This window comes from Monodon monoceros, unplaced genomic scaffold (genome assembly GCF_005190385.1).
Source record: "Monodon monoceros isolate NGI ecotype Baffin Bay Population unplaced genomic scaffold, NGI_Narwhal_1 Super_Scaffold_20, whole genome shotgun sequence".
Classification (NCBI taxonomy): Eukaryota; Metazoa; Chordata; class Mammalia; order Artiodactyla; family Monodontidae; genus Monodon; species Monodon monoceros.
This window is the reverse complement of record NW_021703777.1, coordinates 19,056,391-19,076,853: the sequence shown is the minus strand read 5'-3', so window position 1 is coordinate 19,076,853 and position 20,463 is coordinate 19,056,391. Positions and strand designations below refer to the sequence as shown.

Genomic DNA, 20,463 nt, shown 5'->3' with positions numbered 1-20,463 from the left:
TCTTAACAGTGCTTAATTCTTATAATATTAACCTTTGAATGAAGTATTTCCTCACCAACTATAGAGACTTCAAGTTTAGAGACAAAAATAGCTGCATGCAGTTTCTTCAAATATCAACAATAAAGCCAGAAAACTCCAAATATTCTTATCTAGAGGAACACAAGACTTACTCATAAGGCACCCTACTTTCAGCACATAAAAGGAATAGACCTAATTCTCAGATTGTTTAACTTTCAATGGAAGATGCACAGAAGACATCACTTTAACAATAATAACGACTTTCTAAAAGAGAAGAAGCTTATGTGAACAGGAGTGGCAGTGTTTGAGAAATAAAGTTATTCTAACCCAAACTCTTTTTTTTCCTCCAAAGAAGAGAAGCTCATTCAAATTAGTCCATGTAAAGAGAAGGTCATTGCAAGGACGCCACAGGCATTTCATGAACAGACAGTATCAGAACAAGTGCAGCTGGGTCTTACTTGGTCTGGAAATGGGAAGTCAGAAACTAAAACTCCTCCCTTTGTCTTTCAGTGCTCCTTAATTCTCTCTTCTCGTCTTCTTTCTAATTATCCACCTTGCACATGAGTCAACTAGCTGTCAGTCTCTACTGTATATCATCAAACATCGACCTTCCACTGACAACAGTCTCATTATCTCTTGTTTGAAAGAAGGGCTTGGTTGAGCCCAACAAACCTTTAAATGTGTGTGCCAGACAACACACATCACCGGTCATTAAGCAGTCCATGGACTGGCTGCCTTTGAATCAAGTGCCTATTCTTGGCCAAAGTAACTGTTTCTGGAATCTGGGCTGTCCATGGTTCTACCCATTTTACATAGGTATGGATGGACAGGATATGATAAAGGAAGGGTCCTCTGGTCTACAGAGAAGTGCCTGGAGTAGTGAAAGTTCTAAACTCTTACTGAAAAGTAATGAGGAAATTAAGGAAATTATCCCCTTAATTGAAATCAAAGTAGATTTTTGCTTCAGTTTTATCTCACTCACTTTCCCAACTGTGACCCAATAGTTCACGAATTGTATTAAAACTGTAGTTGTCTCCTGAGATTTTTTAATTACATGGGTCTACTAAATCTAAATAAAATGTGATTGGCCAATGTAGAAAATGTATAAATTTTCGGGATTCTTCACACAGCCACAAGAAATACTCTACAACATTGGTCCCCCAAACTTTTTGGCACCAGGGACCGCTTTCGTGGAAGGCAATATTTCTGCTGGCTGGGCAGGGGGCAGGGTGGTCCAGGCGGTAATGCGAGCGATGGGGAGCGGCAGTGAAGTGTCCCCTTGCTCCCCTCCTGCTGTGCGGCCCAGTTCCTAACAGGCTGCGGACCACTAACGGTCCACGGCCTGGGGGTTGGGGAGCCCTGCTCTACAATGTGTCATTCCAGTTCCATGATTTTATAGAATCCTACCACTTTGATATGATTTGTTTCTCCATATCTTTGATGTTGGTGCTTCACCCTCCACCCCAAACCCTAAAACAAAACTTACACGTTTTTTTAGGAAATGAAAGAACACAATGAATTATTAAATGTTTTCATATGATTATATGGAACAATATAACTTCCTGTCCAAAGTAGGTGCTAATCCTCTGATGCTCTCAACTATCAAGGTAATGTGATATCCATATATTATGAATTCAAAGTAGAAACGTAATAAATGGTAGCTATTAAAAGAAGGCCAAAATTTCAAGTGGTCTGACACTATGTTTTCTTCTGAAAGTTAGACATGATCCTAAGGATAAATTCAAACAAAAAGGGAATGAGGATATTGATCCCGACCAAAGGATGAAGTTTACACCTCAGCGTAGATCATGACCAAACGAAATCAGGCAAATGAAATTCCAAGTCAGGAACTGTTCTTACACTTTTCTGTATGTCTTCCTTATAAAATGGAACACATAAATCATGAAGCAATGAGAATTACTAATATGGAAAAGAGGTACAGGAGCTTAAAAGAAAGGAAAATATGGCACATGGTTAATATGATAAAACAAAACTTATTTTAATAAACTGGAGCAAAGAAAATCTTATAAAATACCACAAGGCAATGATGAATTACTTCTCATGATTACAAAGGGAAGTGGTCTTTCTGGATTATCTCAATTTGGAAGCAACAATGATATTTCTGTTCAGTGGTAAAGGTCTAAAAGGCTCATTATTTTTCTCTGAGTCAAAAATAAATACAGGAGGGTATAAGTCCATACAATATCTGTTATTTTCACCACCTGGACTATTTCAGTGTCTGCAGTAAAACTTAGATACCATTCTTTACATTTAAAACAGGAAAGAATTACAAGGCCATATAATAACTTATTTTTAAATAATAACTTCCAGAATGTTTGTCCTTCCTATTCTTATTTCATAGTTGTCTCCAAAATTACTATAAGGTATTCTATAATTTATAAAGAAAGTAATAAAATAGCAGCTGTAACTTAGATGATCGGGTAAAAGCCATTTAAATCCTCAAAACATGTGATTTATATTTGGCAGGAATGATATTCTTTACATTGGATTTTTTTTAACCCAACAGTAAATATTTTGGCAAAATAGATCTTCCATCTTCTTATAATTTGATGAAGTATCCCACAATTTTATGTTTGATGCTTATTTTTTTCACATACATTTATTTTTTTTTAATTGGGTCACAATTGGTACTCTGTGATATGGGGAAATAAAACACACTCTCATTTTGTCCTCTTAAATTCCCGCTTTATTCTTTCCTGTAACTGCCCTAGTTTAAACCCTTTTAATCCATCTATCCTTAGTTATTCTCATTGTGGATTCCTTCTTTTTCTCCTCTCAGAACTATTAACCACACTATTTCCCCAAGATTATGACAATATCTTACTACAGAAGTCACACTCCCAAATTTTTTTAGTGTGGGAGTTTGATGGCTTCATTCTTTTAAGTTTCTCCCCAAGTCACCATGAGGCAGCTTCTCAATAAGAACTCTATCTTTTACATGTAAATATGACACTACTGACCAATGACCAAGGAAGTAAAACTAACACGTATCAAGCAATTACTCTTTGCTATGGCACCCTGAAAAGCACTTCACATGCATTTTCTCCTTTAATCCTCAAAAACATTCTTTCAAATAAATGTTGCTTTGTACCCTCTTTTGCTTTTTTAATGGACCAGTTGGGATAATGACAGATTAATTGATTTATCCAAGATCGCAAAGCACATATGCAATGAAGCTGGACTGAAGCAGTCTGAGCCCAGAGGCCATCATAAGTAGGGTATGATCACCTAAAGCACATGTTCAGATACATGTGGCAAGAAAGGCCCCTCTGCTACCCCAAGTACGACGCCCAGTAGGCTGTTGTGTACGCCTGAAATCCTAAGCAAGTAAATATTACAGAATTATCCCATATTAAAGTAAAAAAGGCCCTGAGAGAGCTACCTCTCTTTAAAATCTCAGCATAAGTAAGCTTATCTCAGAACCTTTCTCGCTGGTCTGAAGAAAGCAAGTTTTACCAGCCACTAGAGTTAAATAGGGTATTTCCCTGGTAGGAGAAATCTACCTTGTTGGCTATGTTGGAAGACTGTAGTTAGAGTAAAGAGCTTCAAATCTTCAAGAACTTTAGGACACAAAGGAAAGACCTAGACAAACCATGTTTCTCACAAGCAAAGATGCAGTCCATCAGACCACAGTTTTCAGAAAGTTAATGTTCAACATTTAGAAAGTTAACATATTAAGATGTGAGACAGGACAGATGCTTTCTGCTTTTAACCTAACAACTGATCTCTCTCTTCATCAGAGGCATCAAATAATATTAATAAAAAATACAAAAACTACGGGGTAGGGAGCAATCTGTGCTTTAATAAACAGTCCTTACTGAAGGTAGCAGTTTAAATTTAAACAATCATTAGTTTTGGAATAAAACAAGGAAGGAATTTCTCTTTTGGACATTAGTGGACAGTATCTAGTTAAACATAAAGCCAGAAAATAAAGTCTAAGCGGAATTTTCACCACTGTGCACCATTTTCACACTGTCTTAGTTCTGGGTATCATATCTTTTCTGCTTCCATTAAAGGACAAGTTGGACACTCAAAGATTTCTCTGATGGCAGTAAACACAAGATATTGTCATTACAAATACACAATACACCTAATGCTAGACATATAATCTTCATAGGCATGAAACTGTATTTACCACTTTAAACTGTGTTTGCCCATTTTACACTCATATCACTACACAAGTCTTGGGGGTGGGCAGGTAAAGATTGTTGGTGAAATGATGAACAGGATCTTCAAATAGTTATTGGTTATGGGACTGTGGGCAAATCACTCCCTGAGTCTCAGTTTTCTCATGTCTAAAATGAGGCAGTTGGACTAACTGACCCTTAATGTGTCACATTAAGCCAAAGTCTAAGATGCTGTGGAGACACTTGCCCAAAGCAGAGACAGAGGTCACACGGAAAGGTATCCATTTTTTAAAAAAGGATTAATCAGAAATAGTTCTTTTAGAATACTTTTCATATCTAGGAATGGCATGGGTTAATAACAAAAAGATAGCTCAGTATAAGAGAAGTGTCATTACCTGAGCCAGATGAGGAGACAAATGAAGCAAGTAATAAATACCATATTGGAAGGACCAAAGGAGATGGGGGGAAACGCATGGGAGGAACAGGGATACTCAGGATGAGACAAAAGTTGGTTCACATCACTCCAGCATTATTCACAATAGCAAATACCTCAAAGTATTACTTGAGTATTAAGTGAAATAATAGTCATGTTCTGGCTAAAGTGCTCCATCTAGAAGTTTGAAACAAATTGTAGCTGATTCTATTTAACTAAATTGTTCAGTTGAAATTACAAAAGAGCTAACCTACTCAAGGTTCAAAAGACAAGGCTGGTTTATTTACTGAACCAAGCACAGATGCAGTCCATCAGACCAGTTTTCAGAATAATGTTTAACATTTAGAAAGTTAACGTATTAAGATATAATTCCTTTCTTGCCATTTCCATTGCCACAAATACCCCCATTTTAACTGAAAAGCAGTCTTTTAAAATTTATATATGAAAAAAAACACTTGCCAAGAGAAACAGCTAAAGCCATAATTTCATTACTTAACAAAATGCTAATAAGCTATGAGAAACTCCATTCAGCAAATTAATAGAATTTCACTCAGATTTTCTTATCGCACATCTCAGTGTGAACATCTCCAGGAATCTTAATATCCAAGTGAAGCCTTTTCTTTTTCATTTTCAAAACTGAACACTTTTTATAATCAGTGTACAATTCACAAATGCATTTGACATACTTCAAAAAGGAATGAAAACAAGTGCCTTAACTTATGTTTGACCCGTAAATGCATTTATGTATTCAACCGAACGGATTGCTTTTCCTTTCAACAAGTTAAGAAAATCTGTGTTTCGAGGAGTTTTTACAGAAAGTAACCTGTCTGATTAGTAGGTCACAGGCCAAATTTACCGGATTGGATTTTGGGAGACCCGGCAGGTAAACGGACGATGCTACCAAAGGGCAGGTTTGCCATGTTGACAAAAGTTTTAGGCTGATGCGTAACTTTAAAACACGTTCCAAGCTGATTTTAGAAACTAGAGGAGCCTGTCCCGGGTGCTCGGGAAAGTTCCAGCTACTCAGAAGCTGCGGCACCGGCGGTGGCACGCCGCCCAGACTCAAGGAGCGCTCCCACCGCGTCGCGTCCCGATTCCCCCGGCAAGGAGCCCCCGACAGAAGCCGGCTGCGCGGCGGAGCGGCAGCCGTGGTCCCGCGGCCTCGAGGCGCACAGTCTCCGCGGGACCCCGGGGCGGGCTGGCCTCCTTCCGGCCGCCCGGCCGCGCGCACACCCACCTCGGGGCGCTGGGCCGCCTGCGGGCCATTCCCGACTCCCGCCCGCCCGGCCCGGCGCTGCTGGCAGCATCGCGGCTGCTGAAGCCCGGGCGCCTGGACAGGTGCCCGCCGAGCCCGGCCTCTCCTGGTCTGAGGTTTTCCGCGAGCTGGTCTCCGTGCCCCCAACCGTCCTCAGCCCGCTTCCCACCGCGGCGGCTGCGGCCGAGGTCCCGGAAACGCAGCCCCGGGGCGCGGGCCTCAGGGCGAGGGCTCGCCACGCTGGGCGCCCCGCGGAAGTGAAACTGCTCAAGGGCTTGCTCGGGCCTCCTTTTTAGGACGCTTTGGTTTCTCCTAACACTCTCTGGTCCTGTTCCCGCCTCATCTTTTCACTCAGGACATTTTTTGAGCTAGGTTACCTGTTCCTGTAGCCCTTCTTGTCCCATTCAAGGGCTTCCACGATGCTTCCACTTCCAGGAACAGGGATACCAGAAGTAGACACTTGCTGGAAAAGGGGACTAAGAGATATAGACATACAGATATGGATGTATCAGTAAAGGTATAAAGATGTGGATGTAGATATATAGTTGGTTTTTTTGTTTGTTTGGAGGGTTTTTTGGGTTGGTTCACTGTTTGTTTCTGATATTGCATTTTGCCCAGAAATTTTAAGCTAGAGCCATAAATTATAAAATGATTTTTAAATCCTAAAAATTTATTTCCTATTCCTGCTCCAAGTCAGAACCGGACCTAGTAAAAAAAATAATAAGTTATGGATCTAAATAGGTCCTTTGTTTGTTTGTTTGCTTTAAAGACTGTGAAATACTTAAGAGTTTCCCCCAGAGCCTTAAAATAAATGTCCCTTGTTCTCTCAAGGATCTCTAAATTACTAATTTACGTTCTGATGTTAAAAATATTTTTGAAGATCAATTTGAAGTTTTGGTAATCGTTCACGCCTAAATGTTCCTCTCCCTCTTTTTAGAAAAAAAAACCTAGGAGGGAGGCTTGTGTAGCAATTATTTATCTCACAAAGTCTTTTTTAGAAAATCAACTGTCAAAGTATCAAAATGTTAAACTTTTCTTTCACATAACTGTACTTTTTTACATTTTATACCATAATGAAGTAAACTTGGAGAAATGTCAGCAAATTTTGAAAACTATTATAGGTATCTTTATCCGCTTTCCAATTGTTCCTTTAACCTCATTATTAACTTTAAGTTGATTTCCTGTATTTGAAATAATGGAGCAAAAGATATTATCTAATTTATGAAATAATATCATATTGACAAGTTTACTGTCTTCTACAAACGCCTGTTTACCAACAGACTGCAGTACAATAAGGTAAAGACAGGGGGTTTGGATTGCAGGGTGCATATAAACTCTTGGTCAAGAGTTCCAGGAATTCAGTTCTCAGGAAAGCATAGTCTTCTTAAACCAATCCACTGGGGAGACAATGCCCTAAGTGATGTATCTTCTCCACAAAAGATACTGTGACAAAGATTTTTGTTTTGTTTTGTTTTGGTTTTTTTCGCGGTTGCGGCCTCTCCCGTTGCAGAGCACAGGCTCCGGACACGCAGGCTCAGCGGCCATGGCTCACGGGCCCAGCCACTCCGCAGCACGTGGGATCTTCCCAGACCGGGGCACAAACCCGTGTCCCCTGCATCGGCAGGCGGACTCTCAACCACTGCGCCACCAGGGAAGCCCTGACAAAGATTCTGAGGAGAAAGTGATATACACATTCCAGCTCCCGCTCCCCTGTTAAGTGTCCACATCTTCAAAGGCATCCCAGTTTGTTCTACGGAAATACACAATGCTCATTCCCCCCGCCCCCAGCACACAAAGATTTGCAAAGAAGGATAGTCTTTAGATAGCAAACTGTATCTGTCACATGTCTGAAGAACCCCGGACTGGAAGTCAGAAGGCTGCGGATGCCATCTTGACTCTCCACCTCACTATCTGGGCAAGCGGGGCAATTCTCAATATTTCTGAGCCTTGCATAATCTCAGCTAAATGAGGAAATTGGAATAATTATATTCGAGTCTCTGCCAGCTATACAATTTTATGACGCTGTCTCCTCTAATACACATAGAAGACTTACAGTACATAGGATAATTAAGTATGTTTTCAGATGCTCACTTCCACAATTTATACCCATATGATCCTGGTAAAATAAAAACAAAAATGTGTTTAAAATCATGGGCTGTTTTTTAAAACTACTTCATTGGTTAAGACTTTGTGCTAGAAAATCTTTAAAAATCTACTAAAGTTCAAAAATTATTCTAGGTTTGTTTTTGTTTCAGGTACGGAATGAGAACATAGCTCTTGTTCAAAAGTTATGAGGTAACAGCTTAGCCCCTTTACTTATTCGTTCACTCTTGTTTTATTAATGTTGCTGTTAACAGCTACTCTGTTTTGTTTTAAGTATTCTATGTGCCAAGCACTATGTAAGCGTTTCACAGTGTTCCTGTCATTTGGTTCTCAAAACAATGTGGCTTTAACTGTATTTTACAAATGAGGAATCTGGGTTTTAAAAGTTTTAAGTGGCAGAGCTGGAATTCAATCCCAGATCTGACCCTATAGCCTTCCCTCTTAGTTAGAAGCCTTCTCTTCCTTTTAAGGTCACATAAAGTTATTGCTAAAAATTACATGGACATCATAGGCAAGGTTATACATATACATATCAAAAAATTGCTTTTGTTTTCCTACTCACTTTCCCACAGAGCAAAAATCTCATAGAAATGAGCATCTATCTCCTTAAAAATAGGCATGAACCGTACTCATAATTCATTACAACATTGGCACTATTGGTTGAGACTATGTAGACATTGTTTTCACAAAGAAAAGAAAATGTGTGGAGACGACACACACAGAGGCCGTGACCTAAGTCTTACATGTATTCTAACTTTGCCTATGCATTTACAAAAAGATATTTTAGAAATGTTTTCACTCATTTTGGTCTTGTTTCTTAGTGTCAAACACAACTTTAGTCACAGTTGACTTTATTTTCCCCCTACTTTCTCCCCTAAGGAAATGATACTGCCTGAAATGCTGGGTTATCTGTTGGTTCACACTTGTTCTCAGGGAAGAGGCACTTAGTAATTCTCACACTGAGATGCTTTTTCAGGCAGAATGCTACCAGCAGTGTGTAATAGCAGGTTTCTGATTTTTCCTCTATTATACAATGACCAAAAATGCTAGCCACAGTTGGTTTCTAGTTTCTCAATATATCAAACTCTTGGATCTATTGATTTTCTTCCCTTGCATTCTTTTTCTCTAGCAGCATATTGACAGCCTCAGTATTATTACTCTACTCGGAAGAAATTATAAGGGTCTCACACTGACGCTATGTTCCAATAACTGGATGTCTGAGGCTGTTTTGACTGTTGCCCTGTTGCAATTGCAGTGGCTGATTTCTTGTGCCCTTGCAGACTGGATGCTTTTGCTAATTCTGCTGGTTTTATTTCTACTTTTAGATTCTGGATCCCTTTAAAGAACAAAACAGGTTCTTTCCTAATGCAGCAAACTATTGTAAAAGTGAAAGAGTACTTTGCTTCTTCATGGCTATTTATTATTGGAGAATTTTCCTCTCGAAGGACATGTCCAGATCTTTAGACACTGAATTATATTATTCTTATAGAGTGTTATTATACATCTTATTTTCTAGTTCAAAACTAGATCAAATACTAGGAAGGTACGAAGGAATTTCTTAGCAATAATACTTTCTTTGTTGTTGCTGCTGGGAGGCTTTCTTCATTTTCTTATCCTTCCTCACATTTAACTGACTTCTTTCATACTAATCTAATTGTGTGATGGGCCCCCTAAAGATGTCCACATATGAATCCCCAGAACCTGTGTATTTATTACCTTACATTCCATGGAAGGCGGAATTAAGTTAAGGATATTGAGATGGGAAGAGTAGCCTGGATTACCCAGGTGAGCCAATGTAATTACACGAGCACTTATAAGATGGAAGCAGGAGAGTCAGAGAAGAGACAGGATGAGGAAGCAGAGATTGGAGTAAAATATGCTTTGAATAACGTGAGGAAGGGGCCACAAGCCAAGGAATGTAGGTCTCCTCCAGAAGCTGGAAAAGACAAGGAAATAGATTCCCCTACAGAGACTCCAAAAGGAACCAGCTCTGCTGACGCCTGTCTTTGAGCCCAGTGAGACGGATTTTGAACTTCTGACCTCCCAAACTGTAGGATAATAAATTAGTGTTGTTTTAAGCTACTAAGTTTTTGGTAGTTTGTTAGAGTAGCAACAGAAAGCTGACACCAACCTACGGCGATAAATTGAGTGTTTGGAGACATTCATTAATAAGGAAAAAATTTTACATTCTTCTAAATGAACATAAAGAATATACAATTCCCTTTAGCATTAATTTGCTAAGTCCCTATGGAATAATATTTCACTGTTAATTGGTGGATGTGGTAGCTCTCTGATATGCCTTCCTGCAGGGCTGTTTGCATCATGTACTTGTTTCTTCTCTTGGTTGTGTAGATGTGCTGAATCTTCACTTTTCTGTTCAATTGAGGATGCCTTGTGGAACTAATCAAGTTGTTTTCTGCTTGTGCCATAGCTGATACCACCACACCCACTGCCACCCATCCTCACCCCTGCCTGTGCTAACAAGTGAAAGTGAGTTTGCTGGAACGGAGCTTGATTACTATATCTGAGTTTTAAGAAACTATACTATAAAATGTTTAAATGTAAAAAAATCTAAAATTCTCTATTTCTCTTTTTGCTTGTTTTGGCTTTCTTTGAGAACTCTGATAATTTGCTTCTGTATTTACCCTATAATTATTGATTAGATAAGGTTTTCAGTCCCACTCCGTACCCTACATATAATGTTTTCCTTAGCACCTAACTCACCACAGGTCTCTCAATAGCTGAAACTGTTAGCTTCAATCCACAGGATCGATAAAAGGAGACACTGCTCTTCACATTTTCATTATTCACTTATTTATTCATTTATTAAGTCATTCAAAGAGATTTTTGTAAGTGCTTATCATATCCAAGATACAGTGCTGGACACTGGACATACACTGATGAAAAGATACAGCCCTTGCTTCCAAAAACTCTGCCTTCTAGATATTGTGCTTCAGTTTTTGTGGAGAGTTGTATCAGATAAAGTAATACTAAATGGTTCTATAGTAATTGAAAAATAACTTTGGACAACTGGATGGGTCAAGGATATTCTTGTAAGCAATGTGATTATTGGGGCAGTTTCCGTTATAAATAAATCATAGTAAAGAAACATTGAATTTGGGAGTTTGGAACTAGAAGACAACAACAGGAAGCGGTTTGGAAGCAAGTTTCAACAGGAAGAGAAGCAAAGATAATGTTTCAGCCAATGGTGTAACTAGCTATTAGTGTGCTTAGGGCAGGTTCTAATAATTGTGCCCCTTGACACCGTCCAAAAATTAGAAGAGCATATAGAAGGTATTTCCCACATCTACCACACAATTTCAAAAGGCAGTGAATAGCCTGTTAACAGTTTAGAAGAGAAGATAATGCAGACAGTTATTTGAGGGAAGTGAAGTAAGTTTCCTGCTAAAGTCCCTATCATCTTGGATTATGATGTGAAAAGCAAGTCATTGCAATCAATGTCTGAAACACTCATTCAGAGAAGAAAAAGCAGTTAACATAACTGACTCAACAAAGAGCTAAAAAGGGATATCAGAACAGAAAATGGCATTTTATGGTGAGAATTCTCACTAAAAAATTGAGTTTTCATTTTCCAAAAGCAAATAACATAAATGTTGGTGCCATGAAACCAATACCAAGAGAATTGTAGGTCTTCTGAGAGTTCATTTTGCTTCTTTCCTGTGGCTAGTGCATTCCCCACCTCCCGAGAGACCAGCTGTGTGGTCCCAATTCGTCTTTTTAAGAGGACAGCCATGGAGGACTTCTGCCCTCATGAGTCATCTGAGATTTCAGGACAGAGGGCTCTCAATGTCACAGGCTCTACATTCTCTTGCTAGACCTCAAGTAGAGTTCATGGATCCCAAGCCTTTGAGAATAGCTATGGGAAATCTCAGGCCATCATTATTGGGATCAATGAAAAATATTTCTCCATTAAGATCTCCTGGAATCAAAAACATCATGTATGCTTTTGAAGGAAAGAGAAGACATTATTAAGGGGTGATTTCTTTGTGACTCTAGGTCAAATATACATAGGAGAGGGATGTTGAAAACTATATTGAGAGAAGATAGATAAGAGTTTAAGTCACGGATATAGCTACCTCCCTGGAGGTTGCTTGAATAGCCACAGAAACAGTGGAAGTTAGGGGTATGATAAATTTGTCTAATGGCTAGAGATGTGAATGGGAGAGCACTCTGAAAAATTTTGCTGAGGGATCTAAGAAATATATTTAGTCTTGTGCCACTGCAAATATTTTGCATAAGTTTTCTTACATTTGTTTCCTACTGAAAAAAAAATCTGCCTTTTATTTTGGAAATGACTGAAAGTAATATTGCAAGTAACTCAAATAGAAGAAAATAAATTTAAAAATTTAAGATTAAAAATAAAAGTTATTTTTTACACTATAAATACATACTGAGCATCTTCTATGTGTATAATATTCTAATAATGATATATAAATGATGGACATTTCATATGCTAAAGTATATAATTCATAAAATTATCCTAATAGTATAATAATTAAGTTAACAAAAATTCGACTTAAAAATAAAAGATTTTTGTTTTATAGGCACAATGAATACTTGTCATGAAATAGCACTAAGGAATTTGAAAAAAAAAAGTGAATAATCAAAATAATTATGATGGATTATTATCCAGTCAGTCAGCAACTATATATTGAGTTACCTACTATGTGTCATAATTTCTATTCTTAGAGTGTGTTCCATAAGACAAATAATAGAAATTGTAATAAAGTATAGAGTATTCCAACATTGTAACAGAGAAGATATAATATTATTATCGAGCAGGCACTGGGTTCTTTGGGGTATTTAGAGGATTAGGGCATGCACAGGAAGGTTAGCCTAGCCTTACAGTGAGTAAAACTCTCCCTGAGGATCAATTATCCCCAGGCCTGACCAATTTAAAATAATTAAAATATAATCTCAAAGGTAAGCTCAATTCAGGAAAAGGCAAGTGCTCCTTGGTGCACTGAAACTATTTTCACAAGTGAATTCCAACCTACACCAAAACAAACAAAAAATTATAATAGATCAGTAAAGCTACTGTACCCTAGAGCTAAGTATGTCACTTTTTTTCTAAATCTACTGTAACTTATTCATTATTATAATACCTTTAGCAAGTGGTAAATTTTTTTCAGTCTTCTCTTGAAACTCTGAATGAAGTGGACAGGTACCAGCAGTGTTGATAGTTGCCCCTTTTATACCTTTCGTACTTAGTAAAATGGGATCTGATGTCAGTGACTAACTGGTAGAATGCAATTTATCTTGCCACCAAGTTCTTTTTTCATCAAAAATACTGCCTTAAAGAAGAAAGAGTGAAGCTACATATGAGGTAGGCGTGTTATTTTTTTTCACCCTTTGCAGAAGTACATATTACACAAGGGTACGGTGGTTCCCTCCCACACAAGAAAACCACTGAGAATGGTCTAGTAGGAGTCTCTTAGGATGCTTTCTATTCCCTGGAGGAGACCTAGCTACCTAATTCCTATTCAGACACAAGGGGAGAAGAGATCCACTGTCTGATATGTGTCCCAGCGAACTAGAAATCACAATACAGATCAGTTGAAGACTTGTGGCCACTTCGTGACTCTGAAATAGGCTCCTTAGTGAACTCACCTACGGTACAGATTAACCCTGATTTAACCATTACACCTGTCTGTCAGAAGCTAAAGGGGATTCCCTCCTTGGGCTTAAGAGTGGATTCGCCTATAAACCTGATTATATGATCTGACAGAATGGACTACACCTTCCTGTGACTTGCTGTCCCCTGTGCTTATTCTCATTTTTACCATAAAAACACTTATACAGTTTATTCTTACTGATTTTAATATAGCCTTCCTATAATAAAATGTAAGCCCCTCAAAGGATCTTATTCATTTTTCTATCCCTAGGGCTATCATAGTTCTAAGCATAGAATAGGTGACTGACTATATAAAAATTAATGTGTCTGCTGAATTAATTACTGTGAGAACTATTCGAAACACATGGTTGAACAAGAAGGGTCCCAGGTCTCAAAGAGCTTACAGCCTAATGAAGAAGGCAGATATGTAAACTAATGATAATTTAATTCACAAAGAAGTAAGCCCTAAATAAAGCTGCAAACAAATTGTTTAAGCCCGAAATGGAAGAGGTGGTTAAATATCATTAGGGAGACTTCTGAGCAAAGCAAGTTTTGGGGTTTGGCGCAGTAAGATTGGGGTTTATTTCCACAGGCAGCTTATTTCCACAAAGAGATGAGAGAGGTACAATGAGGGAGCAGCTGTGAGTTACTTCTAAACTTTGGACTTTTATTATTTAAACAGCTTCACTGCTGGTAGCACGGTTTAAGGTTTTATCAGAAGTCATGTATTAGCCTGAACTCTTTTGTATGCACATGATAGAATCCCAGCCCAAATCAGGTTATGTAAAATGGGACATTTTAACAGATCATGTGACCAAACTGTGGGAAGAGGAGTGGTGTACCTGGGCCTTGCGGAAAACTGAAATAAGGGACTGTTCTCTCTCCCTCTACTTCTTTTCTCTTATTGTAGAACAGCTGCCTCGAAATGTTGAAAACCTGCTCAGCTGAGGCAAAATGAGTAGGCTTGAGAGTTGCTCTCTGGTATCAAGTTTAGAAAATCATGAGGCACAAATGTTCACAGCAGCATTATCCATAAGAGTCAAAAAGTGGAAACAATCCAAATGTCCATCAACTGATGAATGGATTAGAAAAAGGTGGTATAACATACAATGGAATATTACCCTGCAATATAAAGAATGAAGTACTCATACATACTATAACAGGGAATCATTATGTCAAGTTAAAGAAGCCACTCGCCAAAGACCACATGCTGTTATCATTTATACGGTATCATTTATACCACATGCTCTTATCATTCTATTTATATGGAATGTCCAGAATAGGCAAGTCCTTAGGGACAAAAAGTAGATTAGTGATTGCCAAGGGGCTGGGGTTAGGGGCAGATGGAGAGTGAATGCTGAGCCCAGGGTTTTTTTTTCAGGGTGACGTAAATTATTCTAAAATTAGATATTGGAAGTGATTGTGGGACTCTGTGAATATACTAATAATGACTGGATTATACTCTTCAAAAGGGTGAATTTTATGGTATGTGAATTATATCTCAATAAACCTATTATAAAAAATTCATAAAGAAGGGCTTTAATTTAATTAAATTAATTCAAGACCTAAATTAATTCCAGAGCTAATCTTTGCAGTTAGGCAGGGAGATGTGGAGTGTGCTGAGTCAGCTTCCTGAGGTCAGGTGCTTGAGATCATCAACAATAGGTGGAGGAGGAGTTAGGACATGTTAAAAGAGGGTCACACAAATTCAGAGCACATGGTTGGATTAGAAAAAAACATTTCCCAGGAAAAGGTAGACATTTTTCCCAGAAGGAGGCAAGAAGGGATGTGGGTAGATTAAAAAATAAATGTCTACTATAAAAGATCAGCTTGAAAAACCTAGTGACTTTAGCAGTTGGCCCAGTTACTGCATGCGGTGGCATACACTTCTTAATTCTGTGGCACTCACCTCTCAACCTCTGGGAGTATGGGCTAAGGACAACTCACAACTGTCCTCTCTCCAGAAATTGCCCTTGGCAAAAAGAAGTTGCCTTGCTCAAGGTTACTCATCTTGCCTACAAGACAACCTGTATCCAGGAGTACAATAGCTCCGGTGGAAGTTCAATGTGGAAGTGCAAGGGCTGGACTCCTTACCCAAGTGGGAAAACTTTGGAGGGTCATCTAGCATGAGAACTCCCCAAAGTATGGCCTGAGGTCTCTGCTGCAACTGCTTCTTTGTTCAGCTTCTTCCTGTGTCCAGTCGTACTTCCCTTATCACTTGCATGTATTGTTCCTAAGACTATTTCTCAACAAACCTCCTGCATGTAAATATCACAATGTATTCCCCAGAGAACCTGTGACAGTTGGTACCAGGAATGGCCCTAGGAAGCAGACCTAAAAGTAAAATTTGGAGCTGGATCTCACTCCAGGCCTGAGGACATCATCACTGGCACCGAGAGCTCCTGGCACGTGGTTTCAGTGTAATTGCTAATTTTTGTTTTCAGTGGTGAACTGGGACGGGATGCCAGTGGAAAGGATGAGTTGATGAGTACAATACCTCAGGCACATGAGAGGTTTGGGAAAAATAGTAATGATAAGGACTATGCAATTGGATAGCTGTAGAAAGAGCCATTGGTGCATTGAAGGAAGAAAACGAAGGCTGAGGCTGACTGATCACCAATATAAAACAAATTGTGAAAGACAGAGGGCCTCCTAGGCAGCATATAAAGAATAAAGAGATTCTCATCTGCTGTACCTGAAGGTCAGAGAAGGCTTAGGATCAGGGCCAACACTTGATTTTATGAGTAGCAGAACTCCAGAGAAGTTTGAATTCTCAATCCCAACAAGTCTGCTATGCCAAGATCAGGGCTCTAATTGGGAAGGAATGGACCCTGAAACTTGAGATGGTGATAGCTGAGTCCCTGGGTTGATGCACCTAGAAAATTTTAATCTCTGGATTCCTCTGAACTCTCTGTGCCCAGAGAAGTACACCACTTCTCAAGATAAAGGCCAGCACTTCCTCCTTGCTTGACAATAATACACAAGCTTGTGCCTTAAAAGGTAAGATCCCTTCTCATGTTTCATCTCCACTCCTCTCTTGGCCACCATATTAATAAGCAGGGTCTAGCTACAACATAACCAGGTAAAGGGAGAGGTGGGCCCCCTAAAGGAAGAAAGGGTCTGTAAGTCAAAGGAGTTGGAAGAGCTAGCCAACATATACCAGCAAGATTCAGGACTGGATCCTAAAGGAGATGAATGAAGTCAAGTGAAACATAAAGCTGGATAATGGAGAGTGTTTCAATATGGGTTCATCTTCTTGATATAGGATTTAACATGCTGGAAAGCCTCGGGAGATGGAGATGGTGCTACTACACTGCTTAGTTGGAACTTCGAAGCTTGGAAAAATTGATGGCTCTTGTTACATGAAGCAGAACTGCTATGGCAAATGGTAGAACAAGGGGCTTAAAAGTTCAGATAGGCTTGCTAGAGAGAATATATTACAGTAGACAGAAGCTCGTGAGAGGACTATGTTTTATAGAGAGGCCCAGGGGACACTCTGTTTATCAAAGTGATAAAGAATGCGTTACTGAGGGGGGAACCAGAATTGTTAAGAAGCTTAGTAGCAGTTGTCCTCCAAAGGCCAGGGCTTTTGCATAAGGAGGATCCCAGGAAGTAAAGGGGATGATAAAAATCCCAAAATAATCAATCCAATATTTTAACCACCAGAAACAAAATGGACACAATACATGTAATTAGCAGCAAGACTGGCATGACAAATGGGGGAGCCTGACCTTCAGAGACCTATGGAGATGACTAATAGAACATAGAGCTCCTGGGATGAAAAAACATGGCAGCCAGCAAAGATACTGTTCAATCTATAGATTGCTCAAACTATACTGAAGAAAAATAGCTTTCAGACCTGAGCCATTTCACAGATTTGGAAACCACTGAATGAAAGAGATACCTAGAAAGAAGAACCCTGTATCATCAAATCAAGTTTTCATGGTAACGATTCCCCTAGTCCTTGTCTAAATTATCCTATAGCCATTTACTTAGGTATTGTGTGCTGGAGAAATTCTTGAGTGTCCTACTGAACTCACATGCAATGCAGACCACCACTGATTTAAACATTACATGTGTTCATCAGAAGCTAAATGGGATTTCTTCCTTGGATATGAGAGTAGATTTTCCTCTAAATCTCAGAGGAGGGGGAACTGAAAATATTTGCCCAGGTGGATTTCAGAATTGCTATGAACGAATGACTGCTATGCTGTACACACACCACCACCACCCTTGAATAGAAGTATTAATTTAAATTATCCTGCTCCTATCTCATGATTGTATGTTTGCGTTGGGGTTGGGGTGGGTGGAGGGAGCAGATAATTTTTAGTTTACAGTGCTCTGTAATCAAGATAAGGCACTTAAAAAGTTATCTGAGGCCCTGGTGGCGCATTGGTTGAGAGTCCGCCTGCCGATGCAGGGGGCACGGGTTCGTGCCCCGGTCCGGGAGGATCCCACGTGCCGCGGAGCGGCTGGGCCTGTGGGCCATGGCCGCTGGGCCTGCGCGTCCGGAGCCAGTGCTCCGCGGCGGGAGAGGCCACAGCGGTGAGAGGCCCGCGTACCGCAAAAAAAAAAAAAAAAAAAAAAGTTATCTGAGGGTTGTCACACCAGGAGCCTCAGCCATACTTGGACTCAGTTTAGTTGATGATATTCTGAACATTAAGCCTAAGTTTCAAGCCTGTGTCTGAGGCTGTCATGGAATGACATTGCGGATCTTAGGAAGGGCTGAATATATTTTTCATGTTAGGGGAATATGAATCATCAGAGGCCAGAGGGACACCTGTGGTAGCTGTTATATTGGTGGCCCACTAATGCACCAGCCCTTCTGGTATATATGCCCTCATTTAGTTCTTTTTGACATTGACTCAGGGGTTGGCCATTTAACTATCTTTGACCAATGGAACATTAACAAACTAAATACAAGCAGAGGCTTAATAAAGGCTTGCATATTGGGGTTTGCACTGTAATGCTCTCTCTTGAAAAGCTGAGCTACTACTTAAAGGGATCTAGCTTCCCTGATAGATAGACCATGTGATAAAGAGAAATATCCAGCCAATCCCTAGTTATTCCATCCATCACAGCTAAGGAGTGAGACATGAGTAAAGAAGCCATTCTGGATATTCAAGCAACAGTAGTCACCATTTGGAACAGAAGAACCACCCACCTAAGCCCAGCTCAGACTGCAGAATAGTAAGAAATAACAAATTGTAAGCCACTAAGATTTGAGGTCGTTTGTTTATGCAGCAATAAATAATTCAAACACTTTTATAAAGATCTGTGGATAGTGCAGGCACAGAAAATAACATAGTTGGTTATTGACAGACTGGAGTCATTTAAGCATAGTACTTAATTCTCAGTCTAATTTAAAATATAGCATAGGGCTTCCCTGGTGGCGCAGTGGTTGAGAGTCCGCCTGTCGATGCAGGGGACAGGGGTTCATGCCCCAGTCTGGGAAGATCCCACATGCCGCGGAGTGGCTGGGCCCGTGAGCCATGGCCGCTGAGCCTGCGCGTCCGGAGCCTGTGCTCCACAACGGGAGAGGCCACAACAGTGAGAGGCCCACATACCGCAAAACAAAACAAAACAACAACAACAAAAATATAGCATAGGCTTCCAGGGAACTGAGTTATAAAATAAGCAAGTTCCCATGTATAAGAAGATCACAGCCATCATTTATTCAATGTCCTGAGTTTAAGTTCCATTAAAAAGATGGTAAAATTTGTATTGGCCAAGGAACTGGGATAAAAGAGGATAAGTTAAACTGAATAAATAGGGTAAATATGATTATAGATAACAAGAAAATAGAATCATAGAAAAAGAAATAATTCACTTTCATATTCCAAGTATTTAACCCACATAAGCATATACAATCATTAAAAAGTTAAAACATTTGATTTCCGGTAGAAACAATAAGAAATTTATACTATAAACTAAAGCAGTTGATGTTTTCAGACATTGAGGGTAGGGACTATGGTTGTCTTTCCATTTCTGTGGCCTTAGCACCTCCTGTAGTATCTAAAATAAAGTAAATATTCAATAAATATTTGTTGAATTAATAATTGAACATTGAGAAAGAGGCCCTGTTGGGCTTTCTGATGTGTGCTTGGGCAGAGAACTGGCCCCACCACCAAAAATCATCCTCATTACCACCTCACTACTACTTCAGTCAATAAAAGAGAGCTGGGAGAGATAGAGAACATAGCTGTCTTTCCTTCCCTTACTTTTTCCCAGGGGGGCATCTCCTGCCAGAAATTAAGTGAAAACCCTGATCATTTTCATCCTCTACTAGGTCAAGGCAAATGTCTATCTCACCTCTGAAATCTGGCTCACCATTCAACCTGCAGAGCAACTTACGCTGCTAAGCTGTGCTGAAGATAAGGAGGCAACAGAATGATGGCAGCCACTATGGAGAACAGTATGGAGGTTCCCTAAAAAACTAAACATAGAACTGCCATACGAGCCAGCAATCCCACTACTGGGCGTATACCCTGAGAAAAAATAATTCAAAAAGACACATGCACCCCAATATTCATTGCAGCACTATTTACAATAGCCAGGTCATGGAAGCAACCTAAATGTCCATTGACAGATGCATGGATAAAGAAGATGTGGTATATACACACACACACACACACACACACACACACACACACAGGAATATTATTCACCCATAAAAAGGAACAAAATTGGGTTATTTGTAGAGATGTAGATGGGCCTAGACACTGTCATACAGAGTGAAGTAAGGCAGAACGAGAAAGACAAATGTGGTATATTAATGCATATATGTGGAATCTAGAAAAATAGTACAGATGAACCAGTTTGCAAGGCAGAAATAGAGACACAGTTGTAGAGAACAAACATATGGAAACCA

At 39.5% G+C, this 20,463-nt stretch overlaps 1 protein-coding gene across 3 annotated transcripts in view; it reads right to left on the bottom strand.

Annotated features, from left to right (window-relative positions):
- Nucleotides 1-20,463, bottom strand: part of BANK1 (B cell scaffold protein with ankyrin repeats 1) — a 453,451-nt gene that overhangs the window by 310,063 nt on the left and 122,925 nt on the right. For 2 of the 3 annotated variants that reach the window (XM_029235049.1, XM_029235050.1), the window contains exon 1: nt 5,837-6,093. The exons of the other annotated variant lie outside the window; for it this stretch is intronic. In XM_029235049.1, coding sequence (XP_029090882.1) covers nt 5,837-5,906 — 70 coding nt within the window. In that variant the 5' untranslated portion in view covers nt 5,907-6,093. Of the gene's footprint in view, nt 1-5,836; nt 6,094-20,463 lie in introns of those variants that run through there. 3 annotated transcript variants of the gene reach the window in all.